This window comes from Eubalaena glacialis, chromosome 9, assembly GCF_028564815.1.
Source record: "Eubalaena glacialis isolate mEubGla1 chromosome 9, mEubGla1.1.hap2.+ XY, whole genome shotgun sequence".
Lineage (NCBI taxonomy): Eukaryota > Metazoa > Chordata > Mammalia > Artiodactyla > Balaenidae > Eubalaena > Eubalaena glacialis.
In genome coordinates this window covers 12,928,541-12,952,467 of record NC_083724.1, presented here as the reverse complement: position 1 = coordinate 12,952,467, position 23,927 = coordinate 12,928,541, and the positions used below count along the sequence as shown (strand labels likewise).

Below are 23,927 nucleotides of genomic sequence, written 5' to 3'. Positions count from 1 at the left end.
GGTATTGAGGTACCTTATTAGAATATTTACAATTCAGAAAAGTAGGAAAATGTAAGTAAGAAAGAGATTTGGAAAATAGAGATAGAACAGGAAGATAATACACAGATATACAGGCCATGACCTCCTGTATTGTTTAAGATTGGGCTGCAAATTTGGTTCTGAGGGTTCTGGAGGCCAAAACAAAAATGGACATTTAATCATTGTCCATGGGGAAAAAAATAGCCATATTTCTTTAGAAGAAACAGAATTTCTGATAAGGACGCTGAGTAATGTGGTAGGAGGTGTCCTCACCACCATGAGATACAAGATTTCTATGGCAATTTTTTTAAAATAGTGTCTCAAAACATGCCAGTAGCACAGTTTCATGAAGGCGGTTCTTTGAGAGGCCAGAATATTGTGGTCTAACAATACATCTATCAAGTGGTCAACCCTAATCAAAGAATAAAACCATAATAATTAAAAATATTACATATTTTTTTAAAAAACCTGAAATGATTAAGATACATATTGGAGGCCACCTAGCATTTAGGGAAAATGCCTTTTCTTTGAATAATTTACAAAAGGGCCACATGTTGAGACTTTTTTTACTTTCTTTTTATGTTTAAGAGCATCATATATTTCTCTGTGTAGTTAGAGCTTTAGCAATTTCTGCTTTTTCATAAACACTGAATAGCCTTCTCATGAGTAAAAGGAGGAAGCACATTTTCAAAGTCTGTATCATGTTGATTTTAGTTATAAGAGTCTAGAAGACAAAAGCATTTTTTCATATATTAGGAATTACAAATGCCATTCACTACTGATAAGAGAATTTCTGCACTTTTATAGTATGTTTATTTGGGTTAAGAACGTGAACTAGAAAGCTGAGCCGGTTGGGCTCCAGTCCCAGCTCCTCACTTTGCTTGCCAGGTGATTTAACTTCTTTCCTCATTTGCCAAATGGGGGACATAATAGAGCCCACCTCAAGGGGTTGTTAACGCAGGTAGAGCTATATGATATATCCATATATAAGGTGCTTAGAACAATGACTGCAGATCCTTGTTAGCTCTAGTTATTGTGGCTTAAATAATTATTTTTAAGTCTGTGAAAGTGAGTTTGTCAATAGGAAGTAAGTGGCTCTGAACCTTATATGTATCATACATCCCCTGAGAATTCATTTATTCAGAAAATATTTATTGAGTTCCTACCATTTGTCAGGTACTCTTCTAGGTGCTGGAGATGCATGTGAACAAAACAGAAATCTCTGCCCTCGTGAAGCTTCACATTCTAGTGAATCTGTTAAAATCTAAAAATGTTCTTCTTAGAAAAATACACATAAAACTTTGCAGTCAGTGTCGGAGAATTTATGGTAAACCTTAAATCTGTTTATTAAATCTCAGGCTAAGAATACCATACATACCTTCTTTTTATTTTGTCAGAATTCCTGTGAGGCATTCCTTAAGATGGCTACAGTATTTGATTTTAAAAGACAGAGCTATTTTGTAAGCGACAAAATAATTGTTACTGTTTTTCTTAATCACCTTTTTTGACTCTGTTAAAATGGTGTTAATAGAAATGCTATTAGATTTAACATGACCCATTGAAATGAAATTTCCAGATGTTGCAGGTTTTTGTAGGCCCATCTTGATCTTGCCCAAACACAAGAACATCTGTTTTCATAGGCTTAGAAGTCTTATTCTTCACCTTTTCACTTAAGCAGTTCTGCTACTTCCAAAACACATGAAATTAAATTACAAATGACAGGAGTTACGTTTAATTAAGAAAAATGATTTTACCTGCAGAAGGTTTTTAGTCCTCATTTATTAATTTTTAAGTATAGTACTCCTTCAATTTCATTTTCCTTCTTTTGAGTTTTTATCCTAGGGAATTTAAAAAACTAAGTCTTTAAAATCACTTCTGACAATCTGTAGCTGACTTTTAAAGAGCAAAATGTAACCAAAAAATTATTTTATTTCTGTGAAACATATTGTAAAGAGAGGATATAGCATGATGGATTTGAGTGGAATTTTGGTGGTATTTGTTTTGTTTTCGTAAGTATTACATGATGGCTTTTAACAAAGCATTTATAACATTTTGGATAGTCTTAAGAAGATCTTTTTCTTTAGGCAACAAGCTACTTTGGAAATAATCTTCTCTATGCTGGTTATTTCTCATGGCAGCCTTCCACTGCATTTTCTTTGTTTGGGTACTTTCTTTTTCTTCCTGCCATTCTTAGCTTTCTATTTTTCAACTTGAGTTTACAAAGGGTGTGTATTCAGAGGGTTTCCGTCAGTTCCCAGTACCTTGTTAATCCTGAGAAGTTACTCAGAGAGCCAATTCTCACAGTAAGGTATAAAAATAGTTATCCAGAAAAATTACAGAATGTGGTACCACTGTGATTTGACCTAATGGACGACTTTCAAAACCAAGATGGGAGAAGAAAACAGCACAAATGTTATTTCCTTAGATTTTTCTCTGCGCAAATTATTTTAGACAAGCCTTACAATTTAAGAAAGTAACAAAACATCACTGTTGCTTTCTTATATACACTAAAAAGAGCATAAGAATTGGGGACAAGAAAGAAATCATCTAGAAATCAATTACATCAACAGAGCCTCCTTTTTATTACTATTGAGCTTGTACCCACAGCATTCATTTCACCAGTTTTTTCCCACAAATTTAGTCCAACATTTTGAGTGCCTAATAAGTGCAAATCTTAGTATGATATGTTTGTTTCAATTAGTGAACCAATACTGATATATTACTATCAACTGAAGTCCATGTTTTATTTAGATTTCCTTTGTTTATTCTTAATGTCCTTTTTCTCTTCCAGATCCCATCCAGGATACTTCGTTATATTTAGTCTTTCTGTCTCCTTAGGCTCCTCTTGACTGTGTTTGAGTTTCTTAGACTTTCCTTGTTTTTGATGACTTTGGCAGCTTTAAGGAATACTGGTCAGGTATTTTATAGAATGTCCCTCATTTGGAATTTGTCTGATGTTTTTCTCATAAGGTTATGAGTTTAGGGGAAAAAGAACACATAGGTAAAGTCCCATTTTCATTACCTCATATCAAGGGTATGTACTATCAACATGACTTGTCACTACTAATGTGGACGTTGATCATCTGGCTAAGGTCATGTTTGTTAGATTTCTCCCTTGTCTTTACTCTTTTTTTCCCCCTTACCATACTGTACTCTCCAGAAGGAAGACACTGTGCACAGCCCACACAGGAGTGGGCTCCCTCCATGAGGACAGGGTGGTTTTTTTGTGTGTGTTTTTTTTCCGGCTGCGCCGCACGGCATGCGTTGTCTTAGTTCCCCGACCAGGGGTCGAACCTGTGCCCCCCTGTGGTAGAAGCACAGAGTCTTAACCACTGGACTGGCAGGGAAGTCCCAGGGCAGGGTGTTTTCATAAATTATTTGGAATTCTTCTTCATGAGAGATTTGTCTCTTTCCCCCCCATTTATTTACTTATTTGGTTGTTTATTTATATAATTATAGATTCATGGATATTTATTTTATACTTTAGATTATAATCCAGTAATACTTCATAAATTTCGTTGCTTACATTGTTCCAGCTTTGGCTACTGGGAACTCTGGCTCATGTTTCCCTTTGACATGTTCCCATCATTGTGGGTTTGTTTTCTTTGTGGTGTGAGTAAGGGGGGAAGTTCTTCCTTACTCTGTGGCAATTCTAGATGTTCCAGGATCATCTTGTATATTTCCTGCCCCAGCACTAGAATCAGCCATTTCCATAAGGAGCCTGGTTCCTTTATTAGTAAATGGTATTAGAAACCAAGATCCTGGCACTGGGTGTGCTCATTGCTACTGGGTGTTACTGCTTCTAGGCCATCGCAACTGACAGGACAAGGAAATATATGCCTGATAGTGCCTTTTTTTTTTTTTTTTTTTTTTACATCTGTCAGCATGTGGGTTCAGCAAACAATGCACTGGAATTAGAATGGGATGGAGTCAGTAAACTTTATGTGTAGTTCTTTGCAACTTTAAGTACAATTCTTAGTTATATACAGACTAGAAGGAGGCCAAGACAAGTACATAAGTGACTATTCCAAAACAGCAGGGCAGCTGCTGTGAGGGTGCTACCAGTGTGGTATATAAATTGTTACAACTTTTCTGGAGGACAAATAGGCATTGTTAAGTCAAAATCCAAACACAAGAGTTAAGGCTGGATCTTTGGGGGAAAGGAGTGATTGTGGAAATAATCTCTTCCCCCTCAAGAATCACGGCTCTACTTTACAGCCTTGTTTATAGCAAAAGGAGTAGAACAGCCTGAATCTTTCAAAGTCAGAGATTTGGCCTAGTAAATTATGGTATAGCCATGTGACAGGTTACTGTGCATTAAAAATACTAGGGTAGAATAACTGTCAGATAACAGGAAAAAAGGCTCACAACATTTTACAGTTAGTAAAAATTAATTTTCAAAACAATGTAAGCTCATTTTATAAAAATAATTATATAGAAAGTTAGATATATGCTTATCAAACATTAGCTACAGTGAAATTATCTTTTTTTCTCATTTTCCCCAGTATTCTTATTGTAAGGAAGCAAAAATGTTTTATTAAAATAAGAAAACAAAAAGGGTTTGTTATTATACTAAGAAAATAAAAGGTTAGATTTTTCCTTTTAAGATGCAGTAAGGTATATCATTAATTTGGGGTTATGTTTGGGGAACAGTGACTAGTCCCATTTGACGGGCGTATGGGAAGGGGAAATAAAAAAGATTTGGATTTTAGTGTGAGGTGTTAATTCTTAGTATTTGTTTAGTGAATAAATTTTTAAAGTGCTATTATTTTAGAGTATGGTATTTGATGAAATTATTTCCAACAATGTATGTATGTATTCCATTATATGGATGGTAATTTGTTTATCTCTCTTTTTATTAATGGACATTTGGGGTTTCTAGTTTTTGGCCATTACAAATAAGTTTATTATGAACATTTTTGTACATTTTTGGTTTTCTTTTGGACACATGTTTTTCTTTCTCCTGTGTGATACTTAGGAGTGAAATTGCTGGGTCTCTGTAAATGCCTATTTAACTTTACAGGAAACAGCCATGTAATTCACTAAAGTGGATGTATCATTTTATATCTCCATTAGCAACAGTTAAGAGTTCCAGTTGTTTCATATCCTCACCAACATTTCGTTTTGTCTTTTTATTTTAGCCAGTCTAATATGTTTCAGTGTGTATGTTTAGAGTTTCTGAATTGTGTATACTGTTTGTATTGCTGCTTGAAATATAAGGGACAATATGGCGCTATAATTACAGGGTTTCATTTAAATCTTTACTATGTTGCAGATACAGAAATATACAGACTTTGGAGAATTGACTTTTGTAAAATGCAGCAAACATTTTTAAGATTCATTATTACATGAAAAAAAGTGTTCAAAGGTAAATACATTTCAAGTTGTTGCAGCTTGTTTGTGACAGAATTTCTGCAAGTAAAACATAAAAAGTTAATCAGGGGCTTCCCTGGTGGCGCAGTGGTTGGGGGTCCGCCTGCCAATGCGGGGGACATGGGTTCGGGCCCTGGTCCAGGAGGATCCCACATGCCGTGGAGCGGCTGGGCCTGTGCGCCACAACTACTGAGCCTGCGCTCTAGAGCCCGTGAGCCACAACTACTGAAGCCTGCGCACCTAGAGCCCGTGCTCCGCAGCGGGGGAGGCCGCCACAGTGAGAGGCCCGTGCACCGTGGCGAGGGGTGGCCCCCGCTCGCTGCAGCTGGAGAAGGGCTGCGCGCGGCAGCGGGGACCCAACGCAGCCAAAAATAAAATAAAATAAATTAAAAAAAAAAAAAGTTAATCAGTAGTAACATGTCAGTATATTCAAAATCATTACAAAAATCTTCTCTCTGGTCATGTTGCTGGTGACAAATTATTGTGTTGTATATTTAGAGAAGGGCTTGGCAAACTGCGGCAAATCCAGCATGCTTCTTGTTTTGAAAATAAAGTTTTATTAGAATGCAGAAATGCTTGTTTATTTACATATTGTCTATGGCTACTTTTTCTCTACAAAGGGAGAGTTGAGTAAATATTTGCCATCTGGCTCTTAACAGAAAAAGTTTGCAAAATGTTAATACTGCATGATCATATGGCAGTTTTGTTTTTTTCTGGAGATTAAAGCTATTTTTCTTATGATAAATGAAGCAACCAAAACATAAAGCCAGTTGATAAAAAAGAACTACTTCTGCCACTACTTCAGTAGTTTTCAGGACCTATCACCTTACAGTAGTTTTGCCATTCCCTGTTCTTTTAAGGTTTATGTCTCTGCATGATTGCCTCAAGTGCATTTGTAAAAGCTTGTTCTCTGTTAAGCCATTTTACTAATTATAGTCTGGTGAAAGGATGTATTTGGTTGACTTAATCAATTTGGCCATGAATAGTGTCATCCAATATGCCTTGTGCTAGCAAGTTCCCTATGTCAGCTACATTTATGTTTAACTCCTTAGAAATAAAAGGACTATGTATTGTGGTATAAATCTTAATTTTATAAGCACTTGGGTTTCGATATTTTACAAAAGCTCTTTGCTGTGTTCTCTTAGGAAGGAATCATCCATAACGTTACTGTGATTTGTGTTCAGAATCTTTTCAAATTTAACGATGTCATTATTCTGATAGGAACTTATGAATTCATCATTGTTAGAATTTTTGGATCATTTTTGTATAGCTTGGCCTCTGGCAAGTCAAATGGATTTATTCCCAAGTTCTTCAGCATATTTCCTAAGACCAAATATTTTAAGCAAGTGGTTCACATGGAACTCCTCGATTTATTATCATTCTTGAAGGCTTCAAAAATTCAGCATGTGAATTTTCAAAATCACCTAATCTCAAGGGCATTTTCCCCCTTACTTATCTGATGACTCCCATGATCAAATGGTTGAGGGATGGCAGATGGATGAGAACTAACCAGTTACAGAGTTTTCTCAGTTTTTTGTTGTATTCCCATTCTATGTGCATTTGAATGTCCAAGTCATATATCTCATAATTGTATATCCTTTTTCAAGTTATCTTTATCATCAGTCTAATATGACTGATAAAACTGGCATAAAATATTTTGAAGCTTTCCATATTCCTCTCAATTCTTCATATAATTTTCTAACCTTCATGCTTGTCCTGAGCCAGAATCTATCATTCTTAGCATGTTTCAGAACTTTAATTGTTGTTTCATAAAATTCCTAGAGTGAATTCATCTGACATTTAAAAAATCTGAATTCTCTTTTGGAAATATTCCAGTGGATATATAATTCAAGAACAGAATTAACAGCTTTTTCAGAATAATTTCTTGTGGCTGAACTCCAAATATAGATCAATAAAATGTCCATCTTTTCTGGAAAGTTTTGTCAATGTGAAATTTATTTTAATTTTTGTTTTAGTGCTTTAAGTCCCCTTTCTCCTTTTTGTTTTCAAGTTCCAGAACTTTTCAGAAACTACTTAATGCTGCTTTGGGTCATCTTCCTTCAGTGCTTTGAAATTATCATTCTGATTTTCCAAATCTCCATTGATTGAATTACTCTGCAGAGTGTTCCAGGTGGTAGCCCTCCTATCATTGCACAAGAAATCATTCTCCTTGGTAGACACTTTGGCTGGCTAGCTCATTGTGGTTTTAATTGGCATTGTCCTGGTAACTACCTTTTCATTTGCTTATTTGCCATTTGTATATTTTCTTTTATAAAGTGCTGAAATTTTTGTCCATTTTAGTAATTGTCTCTTTCTTGAAGTTCTGTATATATTCTGGATACAGTTCCTTTTGAGATATATGTACCGCTTGCCTATTTCTTTTCTTAATGGCATATTTTATAAGCAGAAAAATTTTAATTTTAGTTACGTTCAGTTTATTATTTTTCCTCTTAATGATTCTAGGGGTGCAATAAGTTTTTGTCATGCTGCAGTTTCACAGTTGAAGCTGGGACTATTTATGGTCTGTTGTTGTTTGAGCTGTTCATGAAACAGAGATTTATTTCAAATAAAGATTTCTTAATTCCCAGTATGCCTGTGGTTTTCTCTTTGTGTTGCTATTTTACATTCTGTGTGTTGGTTAAAATTAAAACTGAGTTCAAGAGGATTCCCTGGTGGTCCAGAGGTTAGGAGGACTCGGCGCTTTCACTGCAGGGCCCAGGTTCGATCCCTGGTTGGGGAAGTAAGATCCCGCAAGTTGTGTGGCGTGGCCAAAAATAAATTTTAAAAACTGAGTTCAAGAGAATTCACATATCCTAGGCTGAATAAAAATTGTTAACCCACAATAATATAGCATATATTTTTGATACAGACTCCTTTTCCTTGTCAATTCTCTTGATAATTGCAGGATGATTTGATTTATTTTGCATTTAGAGCTAGACCCAAAGTCTTTGTTCTATTTCTCATGACAGTTATTCTCTCTTGCCTGCATATGACACAATTTGGAAGTCACTAATGAGTCAATCATTATAGCAGTCTTGGTTTTTTCAGGTATTTAGTTGGAATGTCTTTTAAATTATTAATAAGGTTCTTTTCTGATTTAGTTTAGTGCCTCTTTCACACGAGTCTTGAATTAATAAACATTAGCATTAGAGATTCTAGTTTAGGGAGAGCTGTTGACCACATGAGCATTGCCATCACTCAATCTTAAGGAAGCTTTTGGACTTTTATTCGATATATTTATCAAGCACTGAGTATGTGTCATGCATTGTGCTAGGCTCTGTGGAAGTTACAAAACTAAAGTACAATTTCTGCCCCTACATGAATAGCTCTATAGGAAGATAAGATATACAAAAATAAAAATAATACATATTCTAGGAACCATATGGTTGAGTATTGTGTATATCAGTGTGTGTGTGTGTGTGTATGCGCACGCACGTATGCGTTTGTGTGCATGAGTGTGTGCTTGTGTGTGAGTGTGTGTGTTCAGAGGACAGCCCCAGCTGTCAGCCATGCTGGAGACTTTGCTCACTTTCACTTTTATCAAGTGTTTTATGTACATGTCAGACAATACTGGAATCTCTTTACATGTTTATAATTTATAGACACATTTGATGTAACCCTCACTACAACTTTATAAGGTAGATGCTATTAGCCAGAGAAGATAAGAAGCTCACCTAAAGTTTTTTAGCCAGGTAAGAGATGAGCCAGCTTTCAAACCCAGATACGTCTGAGTCTAAGCTCTGCCCCTGGTTCTATGGACTTAAGGTAAAGATGGATTGACATCGTTCCCATCTTTTAGGTACATATAGCTAAATTAGTACTGGGAATTCTTAATCTAAAGGACCTGCATCATCCTGGGTCTCTTTTTCAATTGTATGAGTATCCCCTTTTGTTTGTTTTTCCATTTTAAAATCACCTTTATTTAGATGTAATTTATGTACAGTAAAATTCACCAGTTTTAAGGGAACAACTCAATATGTTTTAATTACCACCACATATATGATGGATAATAATTCCATCACTTCAAAAATTTCTCTAATACCTCTTAAAAATCAGTCTTCTCCCTTTAGCCCCAGCCTCGTCCAAATACTGATCTGCGTTATATAACTTATGATTTTGCTTTTCTAGAATTTTATGTACATGGAATTATAGAAAATAGTCTCTTGTGTCTGTCTTTCACATAGTCTAATGCTTTTGAGGTATATCTTATGGCGTGTATCAGTAGGTTTTTTCCCTTTTTATTGTTGAGTAGTATTCCATCAGTATATGCACACACCACAGTTTATTTATCCATTTACCCATTGGAGCACATTTGCATTGTTTCCAGTATGGGCTATTAGGAATGAAGCTGCTATGGACATTTGAGTTCAAGTATTTGCATATATTTGTATTTTCATTTCTCTTGGATAAATACATAGGAGTGGAATCACTGAATTGTATGGTAAGCGTACGTCTAACTTTATATCTAAGAAACTTCCAAACTGTTTCTAAAGTATTTGTACCATTTTGCATTCCCACCAGCAATGTATGAGAGTTCCAGTTTTTTCTCACCCTTTGCCAGTCCTTGGTATATTGGGTCCTTTTAATTTTAACATTTAATGGGCTTGTAGAGGAATCTCACTGTGGTTTTAATTTATATTTCGCTGATAACTAATGATGTTGAAATATTTTATGTGCTTATTTGCCATCTATATGTCTTATTTTATGAAGCATCTATTCAGTATTTTACCACCATTTCCCCCCTTTTAAAATCAGTTGTTTGTCTTATTTTGAGAGTTATATATCTGGGTTCAACTCCATTATCAGATAGATTTTATAGGTAATTTATCCTATAAATTCATGGTCATGGCTTACATTTTCATGTTTTTAACAGTGGTTTTTGAATATTAAAAAATTTTCATTTGATGAAGTCCAGTTTATCATTTTTTGTTTTCTGGTTCTGTGACTCATAGGGACCCCTCTACGTAGCTCTGCAGCTCTCTTTCTGTTCAGCTTTGCCTCTCCAGTACTCTGAGCTATAAATTCTAGCTACCTTGCCCTCCCTGAATTCTGCCCTCTTTTTTCTCAGCTCAGGGGGGCACTCCCCATCCCCAGCTCTGTTTCAGTTCCTTCTCCATGTGCTACAGCCTGGAAACTGCCACCAGACAAATAGCTGTTGTAGTCTTAGGTCTCACCTTAGATTTTGTCCTGTCAGGGATCACCACGGTTCTGAGCTGCCTTAACTGCTGTTAATGATGCATTTAAAAACTAGTAGTCTGCCAATAAATCTCTTTGGAAAGCAGTTTGGCAATGTCTTTGAAGGTTTAAATAGTTTACAGGTTAAGAAAGAGGATAGGCTTTAAAGATGGTTCACCAGAGATGGAGTTTGAGGTGGTAAGACTAGTGTTTAAGGGTACAAACTTGTAATGAGGAGTAAATAAGCCAGAGATCTAATGCACAGTATTATAAATATAGACAGTAATGTTGTACTATAATTATGTAATGTGATATTGCTATAGCAATCGTATTACAATATAGTATAGATGTATCAAAAGTAACATGCTGTACACTTTAAATTTACACAATGTTACATGTCAAATTTATTCAGTAAAAAAAATCTTTTTTAATGTAAAGTTAGTTCAGATCCCACAACTGTAAAATATTTATGGCCCTGGGAACCTGATTACCTGAAAGGCTAGAGAAATTACCGGACAAGAAAGAATATCACTCATTTTTCACTTGAAACAGGAGTATCAGGCTCTTGGTTGGTGTGCTGAATATGATGTAGTCTCACCAAGGAGAATCAAGTCTATTGTCTTAGCTATGAAGACAATGCATTGTTAAAACAGAAGGTCATGTTTTTGTGTTCTAGTTATTTACCATGTGAGCAAATAAAATTTAACAAGGGGAAGCTATTAGAAATAGCTGGATGCTTGACATATTTTATGACATTATTGACATTTGTTCAGTTTTAGTTACTCATTGTAGAAGAGGAAACAGTTTTTCTTCATTGGTAAAAGCAAGGAATATTTTCCCATAGCCTGTTTGAATCCTTTGGCATTTAATAGTCTAGTTTCCTATTGAGTAGACCACTATGTGAATTTTTATGCCATTTGCCCCTAGGATAAACCCCAATCAAGGGATTTCTCTTTTCCCTTTGAGAACCTGGCACATGAGTTTTGTGCCAAAGGATCAATTAAAGCAGCAATTTTTGTACCCAGTTTTTTCTAATGGGAGCACTTTGCCTCCTTCTTTTGAGGTTAGGTTGAGTGTTTTCCTGGGAGCAATCCATTTTGAATCACATTTTCCCTCTTACAGTAGAAAGGTTACCAGCTGCACTTCCTTGCAACAGGGGTGGAATAGACATGAGGTGTATAGAGTGAAATGGGTTGATTTTCTTTCATCTTTTTTTCCCCTTAATATTTGCTTTTGCTTTGGCTTCCCTGAAGACACAATAACTCTGGGCATGCATATGTGTATGTATGTCCCTGCAGCATTTTAAAGCATGTAGATGAGAAGACCTTGTTGTATAAGCCCAAACAAGTACGGACATAATTGACTACTAAACCTTCTCTTTCCTAATGTTTCCACAGGAGTCTCCCCAGGACAGTGCTATCACTCGTGATATTAACCGGACATTCCCAGCACATGACTACTTTAAGGACACAGGAGGAGATGGACAAGACTCCTTATATAAAATATGCAAGGTATTTCATATGAAAACAAAAAAGACTCAGTTTTTTGTTTTTTTTTTTTAAATTTTTGGCTGCGTTGGGTCTTCGTTGCTGCGCACGGGCTTTCTCTAGTTGAGACGAGAGGGAGCCACTCTTCGCTGCAGTGCGTGGGCTTTTCATTGCCGTGGCTTCTCCACAATGAGAGAGCACGGATTCTAGGCACGCAGGCTTCAAGTAGTTGAGGCACGCGCGCTCAGTAGTTGTGGCTCATGGGCTCTAGAGCGCAGGCTCAGTAGTTGTGACGCACGGGCTTAGTTGCTCCTCAGCATGTGGGATCCTCCCGGACGAGGGCTCAAACCCGTGTCCCCTGCAGTGGCAGGCAGATTCTTAAGCACTGAGCCACCAGGGAAGTCCAAGGCTCAGTTTTAAATGGTGATTCTGGTTCTTTGAAATTATGCAAAGGATAACTACAAAACGTAATTTGTATTTGATGTTCAAGAATGCAAAAAAATGAGAGAAAAGTCTTTGTAAAATCAACAGTAACAACACAATTTTAGATTCATAATGAACAGGATATAATTAAAAATAAAATGGTAGGATTTCTTTTACCCTTTTAATCTAGCTCTCCCTCACCTTCCTGCAAAATGTCCCAGAAAGAAACCCTGTGCTCACTGACTCTCATCCCTTACTTCTGACCCCACTGCACTCTTGTTTCTCTCTCGTGATGATCTTCATTGCAGCTCTCTCTGCTCCTTACTTCTCACCCTCCTGGTTAAGCTCTCACTTCTCTAACTACTTCGCTGATTCTCTCATGATTTTTCTCTCTCTCTGCCTGCTCCTAAAACAGAGGCCTTCCCCTAGGTGCTCAGTCACTGGTTCCTGTAGCTCTACACTGTCTCCATGGGTGACCCTTTCCACTTCCACAGCTTCAGCTATCACCACTGCACAGATGTTCCCAAATCTACATTAACTCAAGGCCTAAATTTCCAGCTGCTCATTGGTCTCCATGTAAAAGTCTGTCAAGTACATCAGACAAAACAGGTCTAAAACTAGGGTTCATTAAAAAAAACACTTTATTATGAAAATTTTCAAACATACATAAAAGTTGAATAGTGTAAATGAATTGTATATATCCCTGTCCAGATTGAATATTTATCAATATATTGCCACAGTTGCTTCATCTATCCTTTTAAAAAAATTTTCCTGAAGTACTTTAAAGCAAACCTCAGACATCACAATCCTAAACTCTTCACCGTACATCTCTAAAAATAAGATCATTATCCACCTGTATCATCCATCATTATCCATCAGTACCATCCAATAGCCACTCCATATTTAGATTTCCCTAAATGTCTTTATACATTTAGTTAGAATCAGGATCTAGCAATATTCAAACTGTGGTGGTTATATCTCTTTTAATTAAAAACAGTCCTCCTTTTTTTCCCCATGCCGTTGTCTTGCTGAAGATACAATCATTTCTCTGTTACTTTCTGGTTCCTTCCTTTGGCCACGTTCAGTTTGATATGATTGATGTCTCTTTAAGCCGTACTTCCCTCACTATTCACTGCCCTGGTACAGGCCACTATGATATGTTGCTGGCACTTTTTTACAAAAGCTGCCTTGCATTAGTCTCCCTGCCTTTGGGTTCTAGCCTATTTGTTATTTTCTCTGTGTTGACCCTAGAATTGGATCATTTTAGTGGCCTCCACTAGACCCACTAAAACCTTTAGTGCTTTCTCTAACCCACAGAATGAAATCAAAATTCCTTAGTTCATTTCCTGGTCCTAGATTCATTAGCTTAATATTAAAGGCATTTTGTAATATATCCAGGCTTATTCCCTAAATATTTTATGCTTCAGTCACATTGAACTTCTCACTGTACTCTGGTTGATTTACTTGTCAAACTTCCCAACTGAACTGTGAAGTTCTCAAGGGCAAGAATCATTTCTTACATATGTTAGCATCTATAGCACTTGCACAGTGCATGCCATATTATAGTAGGTGCTCATTAAATGTTGATGAATTAATGAAATGCCTTTTCTTCCCCGTATTTCATTACAGCCCCCATGAACCTTATATTTCAAACATTTCCCAAATGTATTATGTACATGAAAGTACTTTCAAACTTTCGGGAAATGTTTGAAATATAAAGCATTCCTTCTAGCTTTTCTATGAGCCTGAAAAATGCCCCCCTCCATCCTCTACCTATAGAAATTTAATACATTTTTATCTTAGTACATAATTGATTAAGCCATGTGCTGAGCACTTTACTTGAGAGGACTGAGAATAATTCATCAGCTCTATTATATAAATACTATGATTATTCTCATCTTACAAATAAGGAATATAAGCAATGGGCCTAAGAGCCAGACCGAGACATTAGCAATTGTGGGATTTCAGCCCAACTCTGTCTAACTGTGAGGCCTCTATTCTTTTTTGACTAATCGACTGTCGATTGGTACCTTCATCAGTTTTGTCAAACTGCATTCCACAGAGCTGTGTTGGCGTATATTACTACTAGTTTTTCACAGTCTTAAAATGGGTATTAACTCGTTAATTTTTACTGATTTGATAGGTGGAAAGTGGTCTCATTAAATTACAAAAGATCATTTCTAAATCCCTCTGTGCTTCTTGTCTTTGGAAAAGCGTATGTGTTTCTCATTCTGTAGCCCTCTCATCAGATAAGCTTTGACAGTGGGGGATGTAACGAGATTATATTGATTCAACCTGAATTTATGAAAGCATGGTTATATATAAAAACATAAACAGTGATTGGTGAGTGCCTGCTATGTAAAAAATATATATGTATATATTTTAAAAGCTATAGTTTCACCAAAAGCTAATGATAAAATCCCATGTGTATATTAACTTGTCATCTAATAAACGTTGGCATCACATTTTGCTAAGTGATCTGAAATTTAAATATACCCATTTCTAAGTTGCTTTCTTGGGACACAGAAGAACCTTGGGGGAAAAAAATGGAGAATAAAGAGAGTTTCATCAGAAATAAATTTGTCAAACAGGGAATAGCGTCCTGAATCTATCAGAATTCCCCTTTCCCCCCACAACTTACATGAGAACTATAAATATTAACCATAAGAACAAGACTCTGAAGAACAACTACAGAACCAAAGAGTAACCCACAGGACTGTTTGATGTCAATATTCTGTTAATGATAACGTTCAGAAGAGATGAGTTGTAATCATCTGCTGCCAAGGAAAATACAAATGAAAATTCCAAAGAACCCACAAATGGTTTCAGAGTAATCCCTCTTATCAGAAAAGTTATCACTGGCATTGTGGAAAGGATTGTATTTTGGCATCTTTGCCAAAAGGTTTTTTTTCCCAGAAAGAAAAATGAATAGCAATAACAGTGTTTAGTGAGTGCCTGCTATATGTGTTGAGGTGCTGGCTAGGTTGAATAGGACATCACCCCAGCCTCTAAGAAGTTCACAGTCTAGTAGAGAAGATGGACATTTAAAATGCAGTGTGGTAAGTGCTATAATAACCATGCATTTGTAACAAGTACCATAGAAGTACCAAGGAGAGAGAGAATCCTGGGGGAACGGAATATGTTTGGAGCCTCAGTGAAGAACACATTTTTCGGACAGAGAAGAGCGAAAAGCATGAGCAAAGACAGGCGGAATGACAGCTTTTTTTTTAGTGCTGAAATGGTTTTTGCTTAACCTTACCACTCCTTGGCTACAGGAAGTGGCGTGGTGAGAGCGTTATTTATAATAAAGAAAAACTGGAATTGAAGAGAAATGTTTGCATCATTCACTGCCCATCAGAATGCCACAGTGGAGTGTGGGTAGCATCTTCGAGGTTCCCGTGTTCAAGTTCCTATAAGGCAACTATGACTCAAGAGTGACTACATTCATTTACACCTCGTGTGTTTTTTTTTCCCCCAGGCTTATTCTGTGTATGATGAAGAAATTGGCTATTGCCAGGGCCAGTCATTTCTTGCTGCTGTTCTGCTTCTCCATGTGAGTAATTAGGTCTCTGTGTATGACTTACACATGTCCTGCCTCAGCTTATACTAGCCTTAGACTTGATCATGGTTTTTTATTGCCTTTGGCCAGGCTTTAGTGCATGAGGGTTAACTCCTATATCTGGAAACCTTTTCCTTAAATTAATACAGTGTCATCATGGGAGAGAAACATGGTAAAAAATAAATGACAGTGTTGAAAATTGGTACAAGGGTAGACTTTTTATTGCTAGGGTGATTGGATAGACTTTAGTCTTGACTGAACCCTTTGGGGACATTTTATCTTCTCTAAAGTAGCTGCTGTCGTCGGTCTTCATTTTGAGATTTATGTATTGGGGTGGAAGGGAGGCAGAGAAGTTGGGTTGCTTTAGCACCATTTTATTCATTTGTTCATTCATTCAGCAAAGACCTTTACCCTCCATCTTACTGATATTTTTTTAAATCCACAACAAAATTGAAAAGATGTTAAGGTGAACACTCATATGCTCTTGACCTAATATATCAGTATTCTTCCACACTGCTTTCTCTGCATCTCTCTCTCTTTTCCTCTTTTTCACACACACACACACACACACACACACACTTTGTTTTTTTTAATGGAAAAGAAATTTTTTAAAATTATTTTTGGAAAATAAGTAGCAAACATCAAGATACTCCACTCCTAAATACTTGTGCATGTATCTCCTGAGGACCTAACCAGAATATCACAGTCATATCTCAGAAATTCGACACTGATTCAGTGTCTTACCCACAGTCCACATTCAGTTTTCCCTGTTTACTCAGTAAAGTCCTTACAGCTTTTTTTTATAATAAAGATGAATGAAAAATCAGGCATAGCGTTTGGTTGTCATTTCATTTTATTCTTTTAATCTGAACTATCCCCTTTGCCTTTTTTGTATGTTCCATGCCATTGACAGTTTTGAAAAATTAAAGCAGATTGTCTTGTAAAACATCCCAGATTCTTGATTTCGCTGATCATTTTCCCATGATTCAAGTTAAAATGCTTGGCAAAAATACCACACAGGTGATGTTAGCAGAGAGTTTTTGAGCACCTGTTATGGTCTGAACTGTGCTAGTGATCAGGAGTGAATAAGATAGTGTGGCCCCAGTCCTTGTGGATGCAGAGCTAGTGAAGTTGACTAGCTGTAGGCAAAAAAAGTCACACAAGTATATCATTGTTACTTTCAGTGGCTCTATAGTGAAAAATTTGATGCAAGATTATAACAAGGGAGCCTCATTTAGATTACACGCTTCTCTTGGAAGCTAACCTTTAAGGTGAACCCTGAAAAATGAGGAAGGGATATCCATTCTCTTTTGTACTTTACTGTATCATTTAACTTTTTTTAACATTGTTATGAAAATAATAAAACTGTTTTGAAAACAAGAGAGTGGAGAGTAGAGCAGTCCTGGCAAAGAGAATAGTACAGTGTATAGAAGCCCTGAAATGGGGAAAACTTGGCATCTGGAAGGAACTGAAAGAAGGGCAGTGTGACAGGAGCATCACGAGCCATGGGGAATAGGGGGAGGGAGCTAGAGAGGTCAACAAGACTAGCTTGAAGGAGTGCTGTGGAGACCAGGCCATGCAGTCTAGATTTTGTTTCTCTAAGAACAGGAAGCTTTTGAAGAGGTTTAAGCCATTTCGTGTAGGTTGTAATACAAGTAAAACAAAACCACTTTGCATCTTCTTACTGTGAGCCCAGCTTGTTGGTATTGGTAGGCATGTAAAAATGTGATAAAGCTATGACATTGATAAAGAAGTCAAGTTTTTCTTCCCCCAGCTTTGTTTACATCATAATTGACGAAAATTGTGTGTGTGTATATATAACGTGTATAATGTGATGATTTGATATACTATACATTGTGAAATGATTCTCACAAGCTAATTAACACATCCTCAAGAAGTCAAGTTTTAAGTTTTTGTTTTGTTGTTTTAATCAGACTTTATATCTCAGAGTCTCACAAGTCTATGTGGTTTGTCTTTGTTCTCAACTTTCGTGTAAGGACATTTATCCCCATTTAAGTGTCACAACCCTTTTAAAATGAGTTTCCCGATGAAATCCCCAGTATCTTGGTTTGAACTCTATGCTGCTTGCCATTGTGTTAAAATAAGTGCTTGTTTCAGAGTAAGGGCAGGTGTGCTACCTAACATCAGAAGTGCCACTCTGGGCAGACCAAGTCTCTCCCTCAGTGAGTGGAAGAGTGAAGTTGCCTTCCATGGTAAAGACCTCAAAGGTCTGGTCCTTTGCCCCAAATGCCCTTACCTTTCCAACAATAATTTTCTATCCTTTTCTCATTTATTACTTAGTCGGATTTGCTCTTTAGCTCTGCTTTATTCCCAGTTATTTCTTTACTCAGCCCACCTCCATCATCTTGTTCGACAGACGCCCACCCACTTTCTTGACATTTGGAAGGCTTGCTACAGTCACGTCATGCCTTAAATAATATTTCCAGTGCTCTTTTTCTATTTTGAAAACTAGACATTTTGCCCGGTTCTCAGGGAGATATTTTTCCATAAAGCTGTGGAAGATGTATAAGTGAGTAACATCTGTAAATAGAAGTGAAGTAAAGGAGGTTTTTGTACTATTTTAAATATTACTGCAGGCGTTACTTTAAACATTTCTTCAAACCTTAGAATACATAAAGTTCTTCTGTAACTAACCATGTTTTTAGCAACAGTGAGGAAGAAAAACATTTTTACTAAAATGAAATAACAGTTAAGGAGGTAAAATGATTTAACAAAGGTCTTATGATTTGGGAAAGATGAAACATATACTCGAGTATAGACCTGTTCCTACTCAGTTCAAGTCCTGCCCTCCCTACAAAGCCTGTTCCTGGCTCCCTCAGGAAGACCCAGGCTTTCTTGTTCTTGTGTTCCCACTGGTCTTTCTAACTAAGGCATTTTACAGCTATTGTATACTGGTTGTATGAGAGGCTCCTCAAGAACAGGAACAGTGTCTGACACAGAGTAGGCATTGTTAAATATTTCTTGGTTGAATGAATGAATGTTATAAAACACAGCTGAGATCTGAGTTACTGCATATCACTAAATTTCCTAGTATTCAGATAGGAGAGTTGAAGGATGAATTTAATATACTGAGGAAACTTCTGTATATGTTTTTGATCCCCCACCCCTTCCCTCTTTGCCTGTCTGTTACAGATGCCTGAGGAACAGGCATTCAGTGTTCTGGTCAAGATCATGTTTGACTATGGTCTCAGGGAACTTTTCAAGCAAAACTTTGAAGATTTGCATTGCAAATTTTACCAGTTGGAGCGCCTCATGCAGGTAAATAGAGAATCCAGCTTGCATTTACCAATAGGAATGCAGGACTGGGAAGAACGGGATTGAGGAAATGGTGCCAAGGAGCAGTGGCGATTTCCTTAGCCATCCAGGGTTAAGGACAGGTTTTATGTTTTTCATTTCTCTCTATGTAACGATGATGCCAAGATTAATAAGGTGTTAACCCGATGGGTGTGAGCCAGGTTTTCAATCTCATAAACACCCAAAAGATCAGATGACTGTAGGAGCCTTTAACACAGCAAACTCAGTCAAGAAATATTCACCAAGGCTCTGAAGCTGACTGGTTAGGAATCTTATAACAAAAGTGAAACAAACTTTCCCAAACATTTCATAACTTGGAAAGAAAAACTGTCCTTCCAAATATTTGTCACCATTTGGGGATTCCTCTTTAGAGCTACTTTGTGGACTGGAAACGAGAGCTGAGTGCCAGTTTAATACCAGATCATAAGTGTTCTTCTCAGCACTTTGGCAGTTTTTAGAAAAACACAAATATGTGACTTTTTGGGTCTATTTCTAGCAGATTTATGAACCTCCTGAGTGAGAGTTAAACAGCTGCATATGTGCCCAAGACTAATTAGTTTGCTGTTTCAGGAATACATTCCTGACTTGTACAACCACTTCCTGGATATAAGCCTTGAAGCACACATGTATGCCTCCCAGTGGTTTCTTACGCTCTTCACTGCAAAATTCCCTCTCTACATGGTCTTCCACATCATCGACCTGCTTTTATGTGAGGTACGTATCAGAGACTACAGCACTTTGGCTTTTGTTTGTAGTGTCCTTCCTGTGTCAGCTCTGTTAAAACAATTTGTTCTTCTCAGTTATTTTATTTCATTGCTGGAAAATCCAGGTTTAAGTTACTCTTCCTTGGGCTGATGCTAATAATCATGTTTTGTCAAAGGTGCTCTCTGCTAAAAAAAAACACATTTGTATTAGTTAGGTTTGGCTGCATTGAAGAAATCCAAAATAACAGTGGCTAAATAAAGTAGAGGTTTATTTTTCTTTCCCATGTAAAAGAAATCAGAAGGTTGGCAGTAACCTGCCTTCCTCAGAGTGCAACTCTGTTCCATATGGCTGATTACAGCTCCAGCCACTGTCTCTGTATTTAAGCTAGGAGGTTTAGGGGTTTGGGAAGGTTGCATCTCCTCTTTTAAAAGACATTTCCTGGAATTTCCACCTGCATTTCTTCTTAACCTCTTATTGGCCAGAAGTTAGGTACATGACCATACCTAGCTTCTAAGGGGAGTTTTTTTTTAATTAAAGCTGACTAGGAACTTGCTACAACTTGGGGGTCTATTACTGAAAGAAAATAGATATTATAGTAAATAACAGTCTTTGCCTCAGCTTAGTTTTGAGTTTTAGGGTGTGTGTGTGCCTAAGAAGAAAAAACTAATTTCAAAAATAATATATGTTTGTTATAGAAACTATAGAAAGTATAAGCAAAAAGATTTTAAAATACTTCTAATCCCAGTCTAGAGGGAAACTACTTTTAACATTTTGGTGTATATTCTTTCCACCTTTTCATATATGTGTATATGTAATTTCTATATGGAACAGTTTTTTTCATATGGAATATTATGTAATAATGTATATTATGGTTTTATATATATATAAAAATACATAAAAATACGATTATGCTATATATGCTATCTGGTAACCTCTTTTTATCTCATATACTTGACTATCTATAGACAGACACCTCCACATGTATACCATCCTTATTTTTGTTTAATTATCCCATATTCAAAACATACAAAAATCCATTAAGAAATTTGTATCTTCTCTCTAAGAAACAGCATTTCAGATATACCATTTATTCTTACTTAATGCCAAGTATCCCATTCTTTGGATATATCATAATTTATGTAACCAATTCCTAATCTCAAACCTTTGTCTAGTTTTTCACTATTATAAACAACCGTTAGTTAAGTAGTTACTATGGGCCTGGTGGCATGCTAAGTAACCTACATAAACTTCTCAACTAATTAGTTCAGAAAACCATTGGGAGACTATTTGTTATGGAACTTGAGGCCCAGAAACTTTAAAAGTTTAACACTGTCAACAGATTTTAGGGCCTCCCCTGAGCTGTCCTTTGCCCCACTACTCCTAGAATGATTAGATAAAGAAAGGCAGATTAGAGGGAACCCTGAGCAGATTCAGTTCTGGGACCGTAGGGCTCATGGACAGAGTGATTGTTGTACTTGGCGTGAGCAGTATAGAGTACAGGAAGAGCCACCAGGAGTTATTTCCTGAGAGATCACAATTTTATGACTCTAATGCTTTAGTTCGGAAGCATAGAATACTTTGAAAAGCATTCTTGAATTGCGAGAATAGCTCTAGAAAAGCTCTTCTCTCAAAAAAATGGGAGACTGGGTCTACCTGAAGTGGTTTTTCAGTGGTTGCCCTGTAATTTTTTTTCCCAAGATATTTTCAAGATATTCCATTTCTTAAGTTTTTACAATTTATCTAAAAATTGTGGGGTATTCTGAAGACAAACAGCTTTTAATAATCCATATATAAACACTGAAAATGTTTTCTGTGTTTTCTTTTAGGGAATAAGTGTTATTTTTAATGTCGCCCTTGGATTATTAAAGGTACAGTACACATTTATTTATAAGCTGGGTTATCTGGTATTCCTTGTTCAGCACTTGCAATATCTTGGTCTTAATCTCATTCTGAACGCCGCTATGCTCTAGCATTGTCCCTGACAGTGGATACGTGCAAGTAGCTCTGCAAAGGCTACAAAGTATCTTCTGGGGATTATAAAGGTGCTGGGATTATAAAATCCTTCTTGGGCACCTTCACAGCAGAAAACTTTTTCTGTACATTGTTGTATTTTCTTCTTTCTTCAAGACTTCCAAAGATGACTTGCTATTGACAGACTTTGAAGGTGCGCTGAAGTTCTTCAGGGTTCAGCTTCCTAAGAGATATCGCTCAGAAGAAAATGCAAAAAAACTGATGGAATTAGCTTGCAACATGAAGGTAAAATCATTTTTGCGTTAATTTAGATTCCTTTGTTAATGTCTCACTCTTCCTGATCAAATTGTCAACATTTATAGTACATTAATAATAATGTTTTCTTTTATATAATTTTCTAAATATTTTCATATATATTAACAGCCTATGAATTAAATCTCAGGTTTCATGATTTCTACTGTGCTGTCCTTTAACTTTCAGTACTTGTTGTTATGGTCAGAAATTCCCTAAAATGAAAGTAATAATACATGAAGGAAACTTATTCACTATTTATCACTTCCAGTGGAGCATTTATGATTTGTATCATTTTTTTAAGGTTAAAAAAAAAGAATCTCCTTGTGTTCATGTTATAAAAGTTTTGTTTTTAAAGAAGAAAAAGTAATTGAGGGAGTTTAGTTTGGAATTTGAGAGGTGGAGGCAAATGGGAGACAGAATAAATAGCTGTATTGAGATGCTTATAGGGTGCATAAAAGACTGACTGTCATATTTACTCAGTGTGTCTCCAGAGGGTAGAACTGTGATCAGTGTGCCAGGGGCAGATGTGGTAGGAGAGAAGCTTCACTATCTACTGAATTAGAGTACGGACTGGGAATCAGAGAGGTCTGAATTCAAAGTTATTTCACCTATTTAAGGCACAATTTCCTCATCTGTAAAGTAATATTGGATTTCTGGTTCTGGTTATATGTCAGACTGAGCTAACTCAGGCTACCCTCCTTTAAACATTTGGAGATGCTAAATAAAGTATAATCCGAGAAATGTTTAAATACCTGGATGAACTTGAAAGAAAAAAGAGAAATACCCAGGTGCCTTAAACAAAGTGGCTCAATGTATTGTGTGTGATAATAAAAGAGCATTCCAAGGGAATATAGAACCATAGGTAGGTATTAGGATTTTACTACTCACGAAGACAAGACATGATTTGGGGCCTTCTGGAGGCCCCAAAATGAAACTGAAATCCCTGCATAAAGTTAAGACTTTGGAATGGCCACCCTGTTTGTAAAAGCAGGAATACAAAAACTACATATTAGCCTGAGAAATAATAGGAATCATGATATAAAGTGAATGGGGGATTTGGGGGGGGGAAGGAAATAGAACTTCTAGAAATTAAAATAATCATTAAAGTTATCATTCAGTGTAAAATGTTACATCCTTCACAAGTATTATGGATAACATTTAATGATATTTTACCATGTGCTAGGTACTGTGATTAAGTGTTTTTACGTGTGAGGATTAACTACAGTATATGTACAGTGCTTATTACCTTAGTGCCTGATAATTAGTAAGGGTTTCAGAAATAATGGCTACTACTATGATTATTTCCTCCCTGGTTTTTCAAGCAGAAACAAACTCTTTTCAGTAACATTTACACCAGTGATGGGTTTGCGCACAGCACACAGCCAAGTGAGCTCTGAGCTTCTTGGAGTTGCTCTTTCTATCCCAACCTGGTTTAGCGTACAGGAGGATGCTGACTCTTACTTATGATTTCTTCCCCTCCAAAACCTGCTTCTTCCTCAGTGTCCCCATCTCCAGTTTGTGGGACCTCATTGCTCAGGCCTGAAAACTTGATACCATCCTCTTCTATTCTTTCTTTCACACTTAACATCTTCATATTCCACATCCAA

The 23,927-nt window shown here is 36.6% G+C and overlaps 1 protein-coding gene and 1 pseudogene across 7 annotated transcripts in view; one reads left to right on the top strand and one right to left on the bottom strand.

Annotated features, from left to right (window-relative positions):
- The window catches only part of RABGAP1 (RAB GTPase activating protein 1), a 149,995-nt gene that overhangs the window by 100,406 nt on the left and 25,662 nt on the right, over nt 1-23,927 (top strand). For all 7 annotated transcript variants that reach the window (XR_009702059.1, XM_061199962.1, XM_061199961.1 and 4 more), the window contains 6 exons: nt 11,964-12,077; nt 15,955-16,029; nt 19,189-19,314; nt 19,921-20,064; nt 21,882-21,923; nt 22,183-22,311. Coding sequence is in view for 6 of the 7 variants with exons in the window: in XM_061199962.1 (XP_061055945.1) it covers nt 11,964-12,077; nt 15,955-16,029; nt 19,189-19,314; nt 19,921-20,064; nt 21,882-21,923; nt 22,183-22,311 (630 nt within the window). In the remaining variant the exon portion in view is untranslated. The remainder of the gene's footprint in view (nt 1-11,963; nt 12,078-15,954; nt 16,030-19,188; nt 19,315-19,920; nt 20,065-21,881; nt 21,924-22,182; nt 22,312-23,927) is intronic.
- On the bottom strand, nt 6,322-11,774 carry LOC133098093 (COP9 signalosome complex subunit 2-like; annotated as a pseudogene).